General features: G+C 37.2%; 1 protein-coding gene across 4 annotated transcripts in view; it reads right to left on the reverse strand.

The window, feature by feature from the left end:
- Positions 1–16220, reverse strand: part of kiaa1109 (KIAA1109 ortholog) — a 438508-nt gene that overhangs the window by 127240 nt on the left and 295048 nt on the right. For 3 of the 4 annotated variants that reach the window (XM_048546500.2, XM_048546414.2, XM_048546235.2), the window contains exons 50-55: positions 12039–12089; positions 10578–10784; positions 4107–4345; positions 3424–3668; positions 3211–3316; positions 2269–2366 (exon numbers count right to left, since the gene is read on the reverse strand). In XM_048546500.2, coding sequence (XP_048402457.2) covers positions 2269–2366; positions 3211–3316; positions 3424–3668; positions 4107–4345; positions 10578–10784; positions 12039–12089 — 946 coding nt within the window. The remainder of the gene's footprint in view (positions 1–2268; positions 2367–3210; positions 3317–3423; positions 3669–4106; positions 4346–10577; positions 10785–12038; positions 12090–16220) is intronic. The other variant, XM_048546322.2, reaches the window with a different exon arrangement.

Consider the following 16220-nt stretch of genomic DNA (forward strand, 5'->3'; position numbering starts at 1 on the left):
AGAGAGAAATTCTTAAAAAAGCTAACACTACACCGACACATTGATTACTAAAATGAAAGGCTTATTACAAAAGACTGATTCATTAAAAATTAAATATTCCAAAATGGTTATGAAGTACCATTTCACTTTACTACCATAAGTCCTTCACCCAACATCTTTATATGGATTCATTTCCCACAATAAAGTGAAGACTTCAAATCACTTATAGGTTGGAAATGCTGTCCTCACAAGCATACTTCCTTTTGCTTCTGGAAATGGCAAAGGCCATAAACAGGTCAAAGCGACCCAAGAATCAATGGATCAGATCTAAGCTCTGCAGTCCTACCGCATCCAGTTGTGAAGAGTAGTGGTCAGTTAATAACAACTGAGAAATAACAAGAGGTGGTTGTTCTAAGATATATCCCCCATCAGCAAATACGTGGTGTCCAGAATTTAGTGAAAAGACAAGGCTGAAGTATTTGCATCTGTCTTCAGCCAGCAATGGTGATCCACATCAGCCTCTCCCTGAATTCCTTAGCATCACAGATGAAGTTCTTTACACAATTTGATGTACTCCACATAGGAAGGCTGCAGCATAGTGCTGATATCATTGGACTAGCAATCCAGAACACCTGATTCTGGGAGCATGTTTTGAATCCCATCATGGCACATGATAAAATCTGATATTCCATAAACTTCTAGAAATAAAAAAAAGGCCTAATGACAACCATGTAATCACTGTCAATTGTCATAGAAACCCATCTGGTTCACTAATGTCCTTCAGGAAAGGAAATCCAGCTTCCTTACCTAGTCTGCCCTATGTATGACTCTAGACCGACAGCAATCTTTTTGACTCTTAACTGCCCTTTCAAAAATTAGATATGGGCAATAAATGCTGGTTTAGTCAACAACAAACATATCCATGAAAGAATACAAAAACAAAAATCACGTAAACAGCAGAGGGCACAGGACACTACAAAGGCTATTGGCTCCAACAACATTCCTGCCAAAGGCACAAAAGAATATACTTGTTATAACTCAACAAATGGCTAAAGTGCATAAATATTGTTTTGTTTTTGACAAAGAACAAAGTTCTATGTATTAATGTAGCTTCCAGCATAAACATATCAAACTCGGAGCCTGCGTGACAATCTTAAATTGGTTGTCAGTGTAATTGTAAGCACATTTGGGTTATTCAGCAAATGCTGTGCAATTGTGGAATCACATCTATTGTTGGACACCGTATTTTCAGTATTGCAGGTGTAGGTTGGTCGTGTATGGTCAGTACTTAGCTCGTGCAAACAGTCAAAGGGATATGCTAATTCATTTGATTTACTAGTCTACAGCCTACATACGTTGCCAATTCTGTTGCATTAAAGTTTATAAGACCTTATCCATGCTCCCATGCCAAACTATGTTCTTCCACCCAATCCCCATTGTCCCTTAAACTCCATGCCAAACCACCAACTCATTTTGTATGGTTTTCATACTCTCCCCATACCCAGTATTACGCCTTTGTGCCTGTTCACTCACTATTTAGAACACTATAACAACTGTGTTTAAAAAGCTTTTGAAAGAAATCAATTCTTATCTTTCCACTTCCTTAAAAAAATTCTTTACCACAGAACAATGATATTGTCAATTACTGAGGCTACTGAAAAAAATCAATAGCAAGAACTGCATGCATTTGAAACTTCTATCTTGTGTAAATAAACAAAATGTAATTGGCAGAAGATATCAGAATGTCTGAGCTGACAATAAAGCATGTTTATCCTGGTGCTCAGTTGTTTCTAATGGATATCTGGGCTGAGCCACTGGACATTGCTACTGATTCTCTACAGTTGGCTGAATGGGCTTGGAAATGCCAAAGCTTGGGCTGGAGGTTGAGAAGTGTGCGGGTTGAGAACTAGAAAAGGTTTATAGTCTTCATTTTAACCAGGACATAAGTCCCAAGGCAGGCCTTTTAAACGATTCACCTAAGCATCCATTAGCCTGTCTCTGCTTCTAAACTCTTTCCAGCTGGCATGACTATAGCCTGTATTTGTATCGCCCACGCCCACACAATGAAAACCCAATCACTCTGTTCACTTTCATCTGAAGCAGAAGGGTCACAAACTGAGTTTCCTAATTCTAGCTATCCAGCCCAACATGAATACGTCAAAAGAACGAATGAATTAATGAATTGAAATTTATTTCCAGAGCATGATACCTTTTCAAAAGGATTGCAAGTGGGCCACATAATAGTGCATATGATTTTGTCTGAATTTTATTAAAGCACCAAGTTATTACCTTAAATTGCAGATTCAAAGAATACAACAGAATTTTTGGTTTTTCTCCATCCATTAATGTATCATGTTCATTCCACAGTGGGATAGGTTGCTCCCCTCCTGCAATCATAACGTTAAAAATTAACATTCCTTACGAAGGGATGCAAGTGAAACAAAGTTTTCGTTTCAAATATAACCAATTCAAGGTATTGCTGATGGCCAAAGTAAATCATGGAAGTGAAATCATGAAGTTGGAATCATGGAATATGCAAGAAATATTCATGAACAGATCCCATCTTCTAGAACTCAACATGTTACCTAGTGCTGCTTGTTTCCCTATTTATCCGCACTGTGCTGGCTAATGTAGCCATCCATTGCAATAGCAGTGCAAATATCTTTATAACTTCTGTTATTGCTGCAGTTACCTGCCCTGGATAAAGCCCTACTAAATAGTTTCACAGGGTTATATTTGCCACTTTGGATCAGCTGTGATTAAAAAAAAGGAGTCAAACACAGACTATTGAAGCACAACAAAACGCAAATGTTGCAAGACTTCTAATTTGCTAGTAATCTTTGGTGTAATTCAAAAAAAAACTTAATTTTAAAAAATCATCAATATGTCAGTTAATTATCCAGATCTCAGTAGCCTGACAACAACAAAACATAGAAGTAAAAAGGAAAGAGAAAATAACAAAAGAATTTAAGTACTTGAATTCACATCCTGTTCAAAGCCACATTCAAAAAAATCTAATTTTGGAATTTTTATAATATTCATAGCAAACAACGTGCATTAATATACTGCTTTTAAAACAGACAGAATGTTCCAAGGTGCTTAGCAGAGGAAAAAGAATTACAAAACTTTTGCGATTATATTCAAAACGATTACAAGATTTTCATGAGCAGCAACAGATAAATTATCTTTCAAAGCTAATTTCAAAGCAAAAGGAGTTTTTTTGTTACATACCAGAAACTTTTTGAATAACTTCATTGACCTCCTTCATGAAAACTTTTTGCAAAAAGACCAACTGATTCAAAAGATCTGTTGTCAAGTTGTGCTCAAAAGAACCAACCTATGAAAAACAAGAAAATCATTACAATTACAGGATTTTTTTTCCGAATAATTCTTCATGCAATTTACTAATCCAGTATCAGCTGTATTTTCCAACCACTACCTTACCTCAGCAACACAGCGTAAATAGTTCCCTTGCAGATAATTGCCTTGTTTCAATGAAAACTCTTCCCCATTCCAGGATTTATCTGGGTAATTCTCATGCTCCTCCATGATGTATTCTCCAGACATGGTGACCTGTGGTAGGTTGAGGCTGGCTGACGGAGGTAATGTTGCCATATCAACAGGTGTCACTTTGGATTGGAAGCGCAGTCTGTGATTGGGCAGCTCAAATGTGAATCTAGTTTGGGCTCCTAATGATTGGAAGAGTACATTTTAACAACAGAGCTTTTCAACTGTCACCTATTGCAACTTGTAACAAACTGTTCATGATAAATACATAGGATCCATGGAACACCATTTAGGCAACAATTTTCTGGCAAGGGCCACCTTCATCCCAACTGCCTCAATAATGACAAACTCTTTCACACATGACCCTCTCATTCCTCAGCTCATACAGCTTGACATTTCAACCATTCTCCAGGAACAAAAAGATAGTTAATAGGCATACAGCCTTATTTAAGAAAATGAAATCAAAAATAGCATCTCAAAGCAAAATTTTGAAATCAGAAATTGTACATTTCTAATTACTGAACATGTCATATTAATGCTATTAATGTAAAACTCCCAACTATTTCCATAATTCAAAGCGACTGTAGCCATTCACTTAGTGCAAATTTATACACCAGTACCTGTCATTCCATGGCTTTTCATCCTGCCCATTTTGTACTCTGCTTTAAGAGATGGCAGGAGCGCTGCACCAATGGTAATTCCATCCAACAAGGCACTAAATTTAAGTACAATTGGCTTCTTTTCCAAACCTTCTGGCAGCTGTGGAAATTCATTTGTTTCAACAGGTGTTTGATTGACACTTGAAACAGGCTTCTCACATGGTTGTGGAGAGGAGAAATCTTCCTTTGGCATTGGTACACTATACAAAAACCAAATTATATTTGAATATTGTCCAGAAGTTGTTCAACATTTAATAATGTTGCTGTTGAACAGAAGTGACTGCTAACATGTGTTAATGTATAAGAATTATTTTTGAATTGCTATTCACGTTGGTTCTTTGTACATTACTACTATTACCATGAAACTATTTAAACAAGTTTTCAAATTCTGATCTTAACTGATTGAAATTTAGTGATTATATCGAACCAAACGATAATCATTATTATATTTCTAGGACAAATTTATTTCAGGAAATAACTGAAAGACTGTTGCGCCATTTAGGTGGATTTGCTGTTAATTTGTTTAAATGATAACAGTACAATAAGCCAGTCATTTTCTTAGACCTTCATGTTGACACATTCTGTCTGTTTTAAAAGCAGCATATATTTTTGCTATGAATACCATAAAATACATCTTCTGATGCAGATTCAGAAAATTACTATTAAGGCTTTCAGACTGGAAATGGTTATTTTCTCTATATTAGCAATTATTTTCACATAAGCTTTGACAAACATTATCTGAAAATTTAACTTGGCCACAGCCAAATAACTTTTATCTGCAGCTTCTTAAAAAAACCCTGTCAAATACATATCATTGTGATCAATGCATGATAAAATATAGATTTTCTGTTCTTTTTATTTTGTGTGATGTTTCAGCGTACAATTTTAGTCAAGGGTGTCTGTGGGAAGATGCTATTCTTCTGTGATTGTATGAGTGCACAAACTTTGGTAAACATGCCATGATAAATGTGTGTCCTATCCTAACTAGTTCTTTTTCCCTTCTTGGCGTTGTTCAGAAAGCATTGTGATACATATGTGGCAAAATAAATGATTTTATGTGATGTTTTAGTACGCAACTTTAACCAATTGTGTCTGTGGGAAGATCCTATTTTCCTGTGCTCATAGGAGTGCAAAAACATTGATAAGACATTCCACAGGGCTGTGTATCCTAAATAGATTTCTTTTACCTTCTTGGTGTTGTTCAGGAAGTAACCAAATAACAAGTTGCTTGTTGGACAATTTGAAATGGTTAACAGGGAATTGCAAACAATTATAATTAAATGGAAGGAGGAAAGGACAAAACATCAACACAGTTTATCAAGGTGATAGTTTCCTTCAACACTCAAGTCAATTTTGTTATGTCAAAGAAATGTCCGTAACTTGAATGATGACCCATCGCACAAATAGAAGCATTTACTGTTTAGGTTTGTCACTGAAGTTATAAAGCTATCTTTAAAAACCTGCCACAACAACAGAAGTTAAACTTTGAAGATGACATAAGCTAATGCATGAAAGGCAGAACAGAGGAAGCTACAGAAAAGTTTGAATATTCTTGGAATAAAGAACAAAGAAAATTACAGCACAGGAACAAGCCCTTCGAACCTGGGTACCCAGCTGGCAAATGGAATTCAATGTAGAGAAATGAAAACATTTTTACATGCATTTGACAAATTCCCTCATGGTTGGTTGGTCCAGAAGATTAAATCAAATGGGATCCATGTTGAGTTGGTAAGTTGGATACAAAATTGCCTTGCTCATAGAAAGCAGAAGATAACTGTGGAGGGGTGTTTCTCTGAGTGGAGGTCTGTGATCAGTGGTCCTTCACAAGAAACAGTGCTGGGGCTTCTGTTGCTTACAACATATATGTGGATGAAAATGTTGGTGGTCTGATTAGTAAGTTTGCAGATGCCACCAAAATAGGTGGATAGTAACAAAAGTTGTCAAAGGATATAGATCAGTTGAAAAGTTGGGCAGAGAAATGGCAGATGGTGTATAATCTGGACAAGTGTGAGGTGATGCATTTTGGAAGTTCAAACGCAACAGGAAAATACACAGTAAATGGCAGGATCTTGAGGAGCACTTATATACAGAGGGATCTGGGGATAAAACTGCATAACTCCCTGAAAGTGGTACACAAGTGGGGAGGTAGTAAACAAAGCATACAGCATGCTTGCCTTCATCAGTTGTGTACTGAGTGAAGAAGTTGGCAAGGCTACATAAAACTTTAGTTCAGCCACATTTGGAGTATCGAATACAGTTCTGGTCATGACACTATTGGAAGGTTACAGAGAGAGTGCAAAAAGAGGTTGACAAGGATATTGACTGGATTAGTATATCATCTATAAGGGCAGGTTGGACAAACTTGGATTGTTTTTACTAGAGCATTAGAGCAGAGGAGCAACATGATAAAAGAAAATTCATGAGATAGGGTGGATAGTCAGAATCTTTTTCCCAGGGTGGAAATATCAAATACTATGTGGCATAGATAAAAGGTGGATCATAGAATCCGTAGTGTGGAAGCAGGCCATTCAGCCCATCAAGTCCACATCGACCCCCTAAACAGCATCCCACCCAGACTCAGATGCCTGGAGGGAAGTTTAAAGACATACAAGGCAAGTTTTTTTTTATACACAAAGGATGGCTGGTACCTAGAATGCACTGCCTGGGAAGCTGGTAGAAGCAGACGTAACAGCAACTTTGAAGCATTTAGACAGACGCATAACAGGCATGGGGAGGCAATGGCTTGGTGGTATTATTGCTGAACTGTTAATCCAGAGACCCCGATAATGTTCTGGGGAACTGGGCTCAAATCCCACCAGGGCGGATAGTGGAATTTGATTTCAATAAAATATCTGGAATTAAGAATCTAATTGCGAATCCATTGTCACTCGTTGGAAAAACCCATTGGTTCACTCATGTCCTTTAGGGAAGGAAACTGTCATCCTTACCTGGTCTGGTCTACATGTGACTTCTGACCCACAGCAATATGTTTGATTCTGAAATGCCTTCTGAGCAATTAGGGATGGGCAATAAATGCTGGCCTAGCCAGCAATGCCTTCATCCCACGAATGAATAAAGAAATAGAGGGATATGGGCCACATGCAATCAGATGAGATCTGTTTAGAATGGCACTATGTTGGTGCAGACCTGGTGGGCTAAAGGGCCTCTTCCTGTGCTGTACTGTTCTATGTCAACAAAACAAAAATCTCAGAAGCGCTAATGGTGTTTGAGAAATGAAAGTTTACAGATTTTGATTAACTATAAACTGATACTAGTACAACTGCACTTGACAAATAATGAGTAAATAATTCAGATGTTGCTTTTATTAAAACACTGATCCAAATAGTGACTGCCTTTGGGATGTTATATGCAGTTCTATTCGCCACAGACAAGAAGTAAAATTACAACTACTGAGAACAACCTGAAAGATTGATGAGATAAAGGTATTGAAATGCAATGAGCAATTAAAAGACTCAAGAAAATTATCAATTGGAAAGAGAAAGTTGGGAGTTGATAGGCTTACATTTCTTTAGGGATTGAAAGGAAATACGTAATATAGATCAAGACAACCCACTCCTTCTTGTATAGCACAGTAGAATAAGACTAATGGTCAGTGACTGCAAGGAGTAAATTCACAAGTAATTTACAGAAAGCAATGAGAAACTGGGAAATCTTGGGACAAGTTCCCAAAGGAGGTTGTAAGGACCACTGAGTGCTGTTTCATTCAAATTAGATTGACACTCTTCTAAACATAGCATGAATATATTTCAGAAATTTTACATACATCTGGTAAATGCAACAAACTCAAGAGAAAAAAAGATGACTTTAGGCTCTGGACTCATACAATCAATCTCTTCACTTATTTTAAGGTTAAAAGAAGTTTTATGATTGCTGTATTTAGAATTGAAAGTGAATTGGACATTGCAAATCATGACAAGCTGTTGATTTCCTGAACTTGAACTACAAATTCAGATGGCCAGCACAGAGTGTCACGCATGATGCTACATCTTTGGGGCTCCTTTCTTCAGGAGGGCTGGGTTTGGGCAGAACTGCCCCACTCCATGATCAGAATGAGGTCATCTCCGTTCATGAGACACAGAGATTCTCAGTGGCTGCTCCTCCAGTCACAGGTTTTTCTCTATTCTGTGTGCTATTAATAGGCTTTGCTAGTAGGTTTGCTAGTGAGGGCTGGGGATAAGGACGAGGGAAGTAGGAGACTGCATGGGTGTGGGGGTAGAGGAGGAGGATGCAAGAACTGGATGTGCAGGAGATGGGGGAGACTCATGAAATGGGAGAATTAGTAAGGAGACTGTGAATGGTGGAAGGTCACAAGGAGGTTGCAAGGGGTGAGGAGTTGAGGAAACACCAAGTGCTGGGGTGATGAGGAAACAACAAGTGGTTGGGGGTAACGGAAGAGACTGCAAAGGATGGAAGGGGGAGGAAGCAGTTTCAGGGAACTGGGTGAAATAGGAGTCAGTATGGGTTGGGGAATACAGGTAATAAAAAAAGAAGGGAGGGATAAGGAAAGAAGCTGCATTGGGATGAAAGGAGGAAGCTGAACAGGAGGGGAAAGGAGGTGGATGCAAGGTTGGGGAAAAGAAGGTGATTGCATGGCGAGGAGGAGGAGACAGTTGCAAAGTGGGGACAAAGGAAAGACGAAGTTGGAAAGGATAGGGAACCGTTTTAAAATGATCAACAATAGAATATTCAATTACCAGGAAGCTAGGGAAATTTGGAATTATATATGGGATCTCTATCTTACTGGTGCATAAAATTAGAAGCTACTGTTTGGCAAGAAAAGTAGTGGATGCTACCGAGATCAACACTCTCAATTTTAAATCTAAGTGTGGAATTGATGTAGTAACATGAGATGTAGTAAATAGGGCAGTGCCTGCCTGGTTAAAATGTTCTAGATTTATTTAAATGCAAAGGAAGTACAATCAGTTTTCAGAATATGTTGGTATATAAACAGAGTTGGTTGCACAATATAAGCAGGTGGAATAAGTAGCCTACAAAACAGGAGAGGCACCAGAGTCTGTTATTTCCTTTCCTGTCTCTGGTTCTGGGCAGTTAAATTTAAAATCCAATCTGTAGGATCAATATTTCATTCAGCAAAAGGTCAATCTATGGAACAGATTCCCATGGGAGACAGCGCAAGCAGTTCATATTGATTAATTCAAATACAGGTTAGCTAGAATTCTCTCAGAAAGAAATAGCACATCATCTGTGGGTCGCCAGATCATACAGTTGGGACATACAACCCAAGGTGAACATTGGAACCCTGCAGAAACACGAACTCTGAGAATTGCCCACAAAGATTCAACTTCCAGGGGCAATATCCTTGTTCCCCAGGACTCTCCAAAAAAGTCTCTGACTCTGAGTTAATTACCTGAATAGTTACCCAGGAAACATTAGGCAGAAAAATCCTAATCTAATTCCTTAGTAAATATACAAATTAGGGCCCTCCACCCCCCACCCAATCACACACTGGCACAGCACTTCCCACACTGTCACCCCCCACCAACTCCCTGACCGAATTGACTCAAATGTGGCAATATCTCACAACATGACCCAACTACTTAGTGACCCTACTTGACCTCAGCACCGTTCCCAGCTGCTGTCTTATCCACCAATTACCCAATCCAGTCATCAAGCCACCCACCTATGCACCTACATATTTACCCACTCATTCCCTCATAACACATTCACTAAAATACCAAAACTTCTTACATGTCACAAACATTTTCCATGTGTCAAAATATTGACCAGAATAAGGCAGCTGACGCCTCAAAAAGGAAGTTTGTCTCTGTTTCATGTCAATGATCAGCTCTACAGAAGCAGCTTATCCTAACCCTAATACCTAATCCTAATGCAAGAAAACCATTCTGAAGAAGCCAAGACCAGAAATCCCAACCCAAAATGTAAAGTTTTTTTAGGGCACAGGAAAATAAAGAGCAGTGTGGCAATCAGTGATAATGGGAACTGCTGATGCTGGAGAATCTGAGATAATAAAATGTGAGGCTGGATGAACACAGCAGTCCCAGCAGCATCTCAGGAGCACAAAAGCTGACGTTTCGGGCCTAGACCCTTCATCAGAGTGGCAATCAGACAGGGACTACTGCTACTTTGAAAAACTGAGCTACATCTTGAATGCATATAAATGATCTAAGAAAGCATATGAATCAACTGTAGCTCATTCTTATGAAGCTGCTGGTTTTCAGTCATGGTTTCCAAACCTCTTCATGTGAATTTCCTTGTGTCATGTTCAGATCCATTTAAATGTGGCATCATATTATCATCATATTTTGTAACTATTCGGGAGAACAGAAAACCAATGTTTTTCTTTGCTCAGAAATTCTATTTTTCTATGTTCATATAATTGAAAATCATAAAATAACACAACCTGCTGGATTAGTTTTGTAAAATGTTTACCTTGTTGATGGTTGACGAATTAGGTCAGAAATCTGCTTGGAGAGCTGATGAGAACTCCGAACCATCATACTATGTAATGTGGCAGGATGCTGTGGGATATTGATACTAATGGCTCCTACTTTTATAACCATTGTGTTGTTAGTCTTCAATCCTCTTTGGGCGCTATAAAGAGCCTGAGATTTGGCAATACTGCATTTAACTACCGTTCTAGAAAGAGAAACACGACTCATCAAAATTTCAAAACTCACCTGCCAACAATACTGAAAATGTTAAACATGAAGAAACATAAAATGTTACAGCACAGAATCAGGTCATTCATTTATCAAGTCAAGCTATTCAATAAATTAATAACCCAATCTAATAAAATTTTCCTGCTTGATCCCCACATACCTCAATATTTCTCTTTTCAACAAGTCTTTTTTTAAAATTAGTAATGAATTTTGCTTCAGCAACAAATTGGTGATGTGCCAGAGAATTTCATATTATGATCATCTTCTATGAAAAACACTTTCTTACTTCCTCATTATTTAGTAATTTTAAATGTGTGCTTTTTTTCTGAACAGTAAAATTAATCTATTGCTACACACAATTGAAACTTTCTTAAACAGTAATCCATAATTTTGAAGATTTCTCTCTTCCACCATAGCTGAAGGAAACAAAACAGCAAGTCGGAGCAATTATAACTCAGAATACCCTAATCCTTCCATACAGTACTTTATTTCAAAATCTTTTTCTATAATGGGATGCCTAAAGCTATACCCGTACTTTTCCACTTCCAGTCAATATTTCTCATATTGAACCATAATTCTATTTACTAATTTCTCCTTTAAGACATTCCTGAGATGTGATACTAAATCAAAACCATTTACTGTGCATGAGCCAAAATCAGAATCTAAGTCAGAAATTCAAAACAGATACAGGAAATGTAACATTTAAATCTAAGAACAGCAATAACCTATGTCATGTTTAAACACTACTTCCATTCAATTTATTTTGAATTTACATATTCCCATATTCACTAGTTCAATCAATGAAACAATTTACTTCACTTCAAAGTAAACTGCAGAATCCAACCAAAGGTTAATTCTATCTGGTTTACAACCTCTACAAAGTAGAGAAAAATATAATAAACATAAATGATAGAAAAATCAATGTTCAAGTTAGCAAAGGTACAAGTTAATTCAACATATGGAAGCTATGCAGCCCACAAAAGCCTTTGTGATTTTTCATAATTCATGAATTCATCTGTTTTCTAATTTAAGGTGAGTGAACAGTAAACAATAAAATATATATACACACAAATTAAAAGAAAATATTTATTCTTTTGAGGAAATTAATACATCCTTCTCAGAAATGTTTCAACATTATATTATAATGTAATACTGGGCTAAATTATATAGAGTTCTGTTAGTGTTTCCAATAAGTCAAAATGCAAACTGAAATCATGGTAGTTTGACATACAAAAATTCTTGTTTAACTGTACTTGTAGGCGAAGTTGGAAAATCCTCCAGCCTAAGCAAGATGGTTGTAGAGAAAGCAAGAAAATAGAAAGAGAGCAAATGAAACATAGACACTCATGCAGAAACATCTCTTCAAACAGTGGAACCCTTAGTGTGCAGATCTATATGTTTTTTAACATTGCATTAGGTTATTCGAAATGCTCCAAACTCATCAGCTAAATTTCATAAAGCAGCTTTTCTGACTGGCAAAGGTCCCCATGATCAAATATGAAGATTAATTACTTGACTATGATATAGCTCACACTAAGGGTGACCACATCAATAATAAAAAGAACTGTAAATTTATGAATCATACTGTATTAGTAAACAAGTAGTGTGAAATTCATCAACTTGCGGATGAACTAATTCAGTTTGTTGGAATGTTCAGGAGGTTAAAATCATTATGCATTTAACAGATTTAAAGAAAATATGCAAGAAAAAGCAATGCAATTTCAAACAATCCATGCACATTAAATAATACTTTTCCATTCATATCCAATATCATATGTCAAGTAAAGACAATTGTTAAAGAAAAGTAGCAGTCAGCGACTATGGGTCACCATTGTCAGAAATCAGATATCATCTTTCATCATTTCAGCATTTAAAATTTCACCAATCATCAAGTTCCAAAAATTCTCACCAGACCATACTTATGAACATACAAATTAGTAGACTACTCATCCCCTTGATGGATCAATACATCATTGCTAATCAGATTACTCCACATTCCTGCTTGCCCTCAATGATCTTTCAATCCCTTCACTTATTGAGAATCTATCTTTATCCATCTTAAAAATATTCAAAGACATTGCTCCACCATCTTTTGAAGAAAAGTTGCAAAGACGATGTGAAGACATCTCTCCTCATGTCTTAAATGGTGACCTCTTATTTTGAAGCTATGACCCCTAGTTCTACATTCTACTGTATGAGAAAACACCCATTCCTCATTCGCCCTGCCCTGACCCATCCAGATCTTACATGTTTTAATCAAGTCATTTCCCATCCATCTAAACTCCAGAGGGTACAAGCTAGTCTGTCCAACGTCTATTCAGAAGACAATCCACCAATTTCATATATTGGTTTAGTGAACTTTCTGTGAACTGCTGCAAACACAATTATATCCTTCCATAAATAAGATCAAAATTTTACAAAGTACTCCAGATATTGTCTCACCAATGTCCCATATAAATGATACATAATACCTCCTCTTCTGTATTTGATTCCCCTTCTAATAAACAATAACATTCTATCATCTTTCAAAATTATTTGCTGTAATTTCATATTAAGCATTTGTGATTCACACACAAGAACATCCCAAAGCATATCCTTGTTCTGCAATCTCCCCTGATTTAGATTTATTATTACTACAAAACGGACAATTTCACATTTTCCCTCCATTTGCCAGATCTCTGCCCACTCACAATCTATCTATAGCCTTCAGAGCCTTATGTCCTCTTCACTACTTATTTTCCTGCCTATCTTTGTGTAATCAACAAATTGAGCAACCATACCTTTAATACCTTCATCTAAGTCATTTACATAAATTGTGAAAGGTTGAGTTGTTCTAATGTTATTTTACAATCCCTAAAATTATTCAGTAATAACTTGATTGTAAGTATTCTGGACTCCATAAATTACAGTGTACAGTAACAGGTAACCAAGAGGGTGTAGCAAAACAATGGTACATATTTTCTTACTTATTGTGTGTAGTAGTATTTGCACTTACGAATACTACTTTGCATAACTTTGCATTAAAAAGTGACAAGGATAGGGCATTCAATGCATGTTTCAGAGTAGGTTGACTGGTGATTGCACTCCATGGTCATGTGATACACAAACTCCAAGATTCCCAAAGCTTCTCAGCCATGCATGTAACAAATTCTGATTACCACAATCTAACCAAAACCACAATAAAAGCAAAATACTGCAGATGCTGGAAAACTAGAAATAAAAACAGCAGGTTCAGTTTTGAAAACAAGCTTTAATTGGACTCGAAATATTAACTCTGTTTTTCTCTCCACAGATACTGTTAGACCTCCTGTGCTTCTCCAGCGCTTATTGTCTTTAACCAGAAAAATTGCTTTTATGATTTGCTTTGCTGGAGATTGTATGATGTATAGCAACTATAACCAAACTCACTTTGAGCCTCTGTTGAACAGAAGAAAAACAGGAACGTAAGCATAAAAAAGAAAAGCAATGCTAATTTTTTGAGATTCGTCTTCACATCACAGGTTTTGCCATTTTACAAAGTTGACCAGTCTCAGCCACACCAAACGGAAACGGTAATTCTGGCCATCAAAATTGTACATGCATGAAAGCTCTGAACACAATTTTTCAGTTCGGATTATGTGAAAATATCAATAAAAACAACTCTGCTGAGGAAAACACTGCAAAGAATAGTTGACATGAAGAATATGGTCAACAATTTAGCAAAACCTTTAGAAAAAAATTGCTTACGATTTTTTAACTTCAACCTTAACCTCATAGCTTTTTATACATCGTCTGTAAAATGATATTAAACATCATGATTGCTGGCTGCCTGAACTTCCTGTTGACAATGCAAAATAGCATTAAAGGGTAACCCTACACCAGAGAGAAATTAGATCTTTGTGGGTAGCTTTCTTCAAGGTCAGCACCAAATCCTGTGACCTCAGAAGGGACACAGAATTTAGACCAATATCTCCATCTCATCTAGAGAAAATGGCAACATTTTTGATTGCCTAAATTCCTATAAAAATAACTAAAGGAAATCATAGCAGGTTCATGAGCAAATATAACATGAGAATGTGTCCCCTGCTGGCAAGATCTGTATTTATTACCCATCACCAAATGCCCTCGAGATGGTGGTAGACCCTTATACTGCTGCAAACCGGGTGATACAGGTACACCCACAGGGTTGGGAAGTTCTAAGACTTACAACCTGAAATAAGTGAAGGAACAGTGATATAATTTTAAGTCACTGTGATATATGACTTGGACAGGAAGTTGAAGACAGTGTTCCCATAAGTCCACTGCCCTGATGTTTCGCACGTGCAAAGGTTTATAACGTATTATCATCATTTCAAATTTTGGATTCTAAAGTAGATTAAAGTTGAAGAAAAATACCTCTTATTAGTTCTGTGAAGGAGACCTGTTTTCTTTTTAACAGGTCAGAAAGTTGTTTTCGAGTAGTGAGTTCAACCATCACTTCTAATAAAACTTGTGATGTGAACAAAATGACTTGATCAGCTGCCAAACAGGCACGTGGCTGAATGTTTATGAAGTTGAGGTTTTGTGATCTACAGAAACAATGGTCAGTGTTCGCTGGCAAGTCACCTTCAGAGGATACGTCATAATAGCAGAAAGGCAGTTTTGACTTTTGTAGTGTAGAACTCTCTAGGCTGACAGTGTTTATTTTGTGGAAGTCTTTAGGCTAGAAAGAAGTCTTCAGTTGGTTTCTAGCAGTCCAAGGAGAAGGAATGGGACAGAACCTGAGTTTCTTTTAAGGTTCAGTGACAATATCAATAGGTTACTCATATTTTTGCATATGAGGGAGACACAGAGAATAAAATCTGGTCAATGTACTGAAAATTTAAAAGGAAAAGCTTGCAGCTGTGCCAGTGAAGTAGCACATTCAAGAGTCATGACGGGAGTGATACTTCACTGGCTTTGAGTGCCTATTGGGATTATGGTTGGGAAAAGGCCCGAGTTGTTTCTTTTGCTGTATAAGATTTTTCCAACATGTCTTGCGTATATTCTTTTTTGTTCTTCTGAGTAATAAACTGTTATCCTCTGCCAATATATTAAAAATATATTGGCTGCCTCGTGGAAATATGTTCAGTGAGTGACCACCACAGTAATCAAATTGCAAAAACAATAAGTCTGTAAAATCAGTTCTCTCTGTGACTGGACTTGTCCTGTATTGCCATTAGCCTGAAATATAGCAGGTGATAGAGGTCACAGGTCTAGACAATGCCGCTGAAGCTACCGCCAAAGGTGCCTCTGCAAATTGCTGCGGGACATCTCATAGATGATACACAGAGCTACCACCATGTGCTGATAGTGAAGGAGTGGAGGTGTTGTCAAACAAGCAGACAGCTTTGTACTCTCTAGCTTCAAGCTGTTTTTGTTATTGGAGTGGCACTCATTTAAGTGGAGAAGATTG

The sequence above is a fragment of the Stegostoma tigrinum genome, chromosome 1, assembly GCF_030684315.1.
Source record: "Stegostoma tigrinum isolate sSteTig4 chromosome 1, sSteTig4.hap1, whole genome shotgun sequence".
In the NCBI taxonomy this organism is placed as follows: Eukaryota; Metazoa; Chordata; class Chondrichthyes; order Orectolobiformes; family Stegostomatidae; genus Stegostoma; species Stegostoma tigrinum.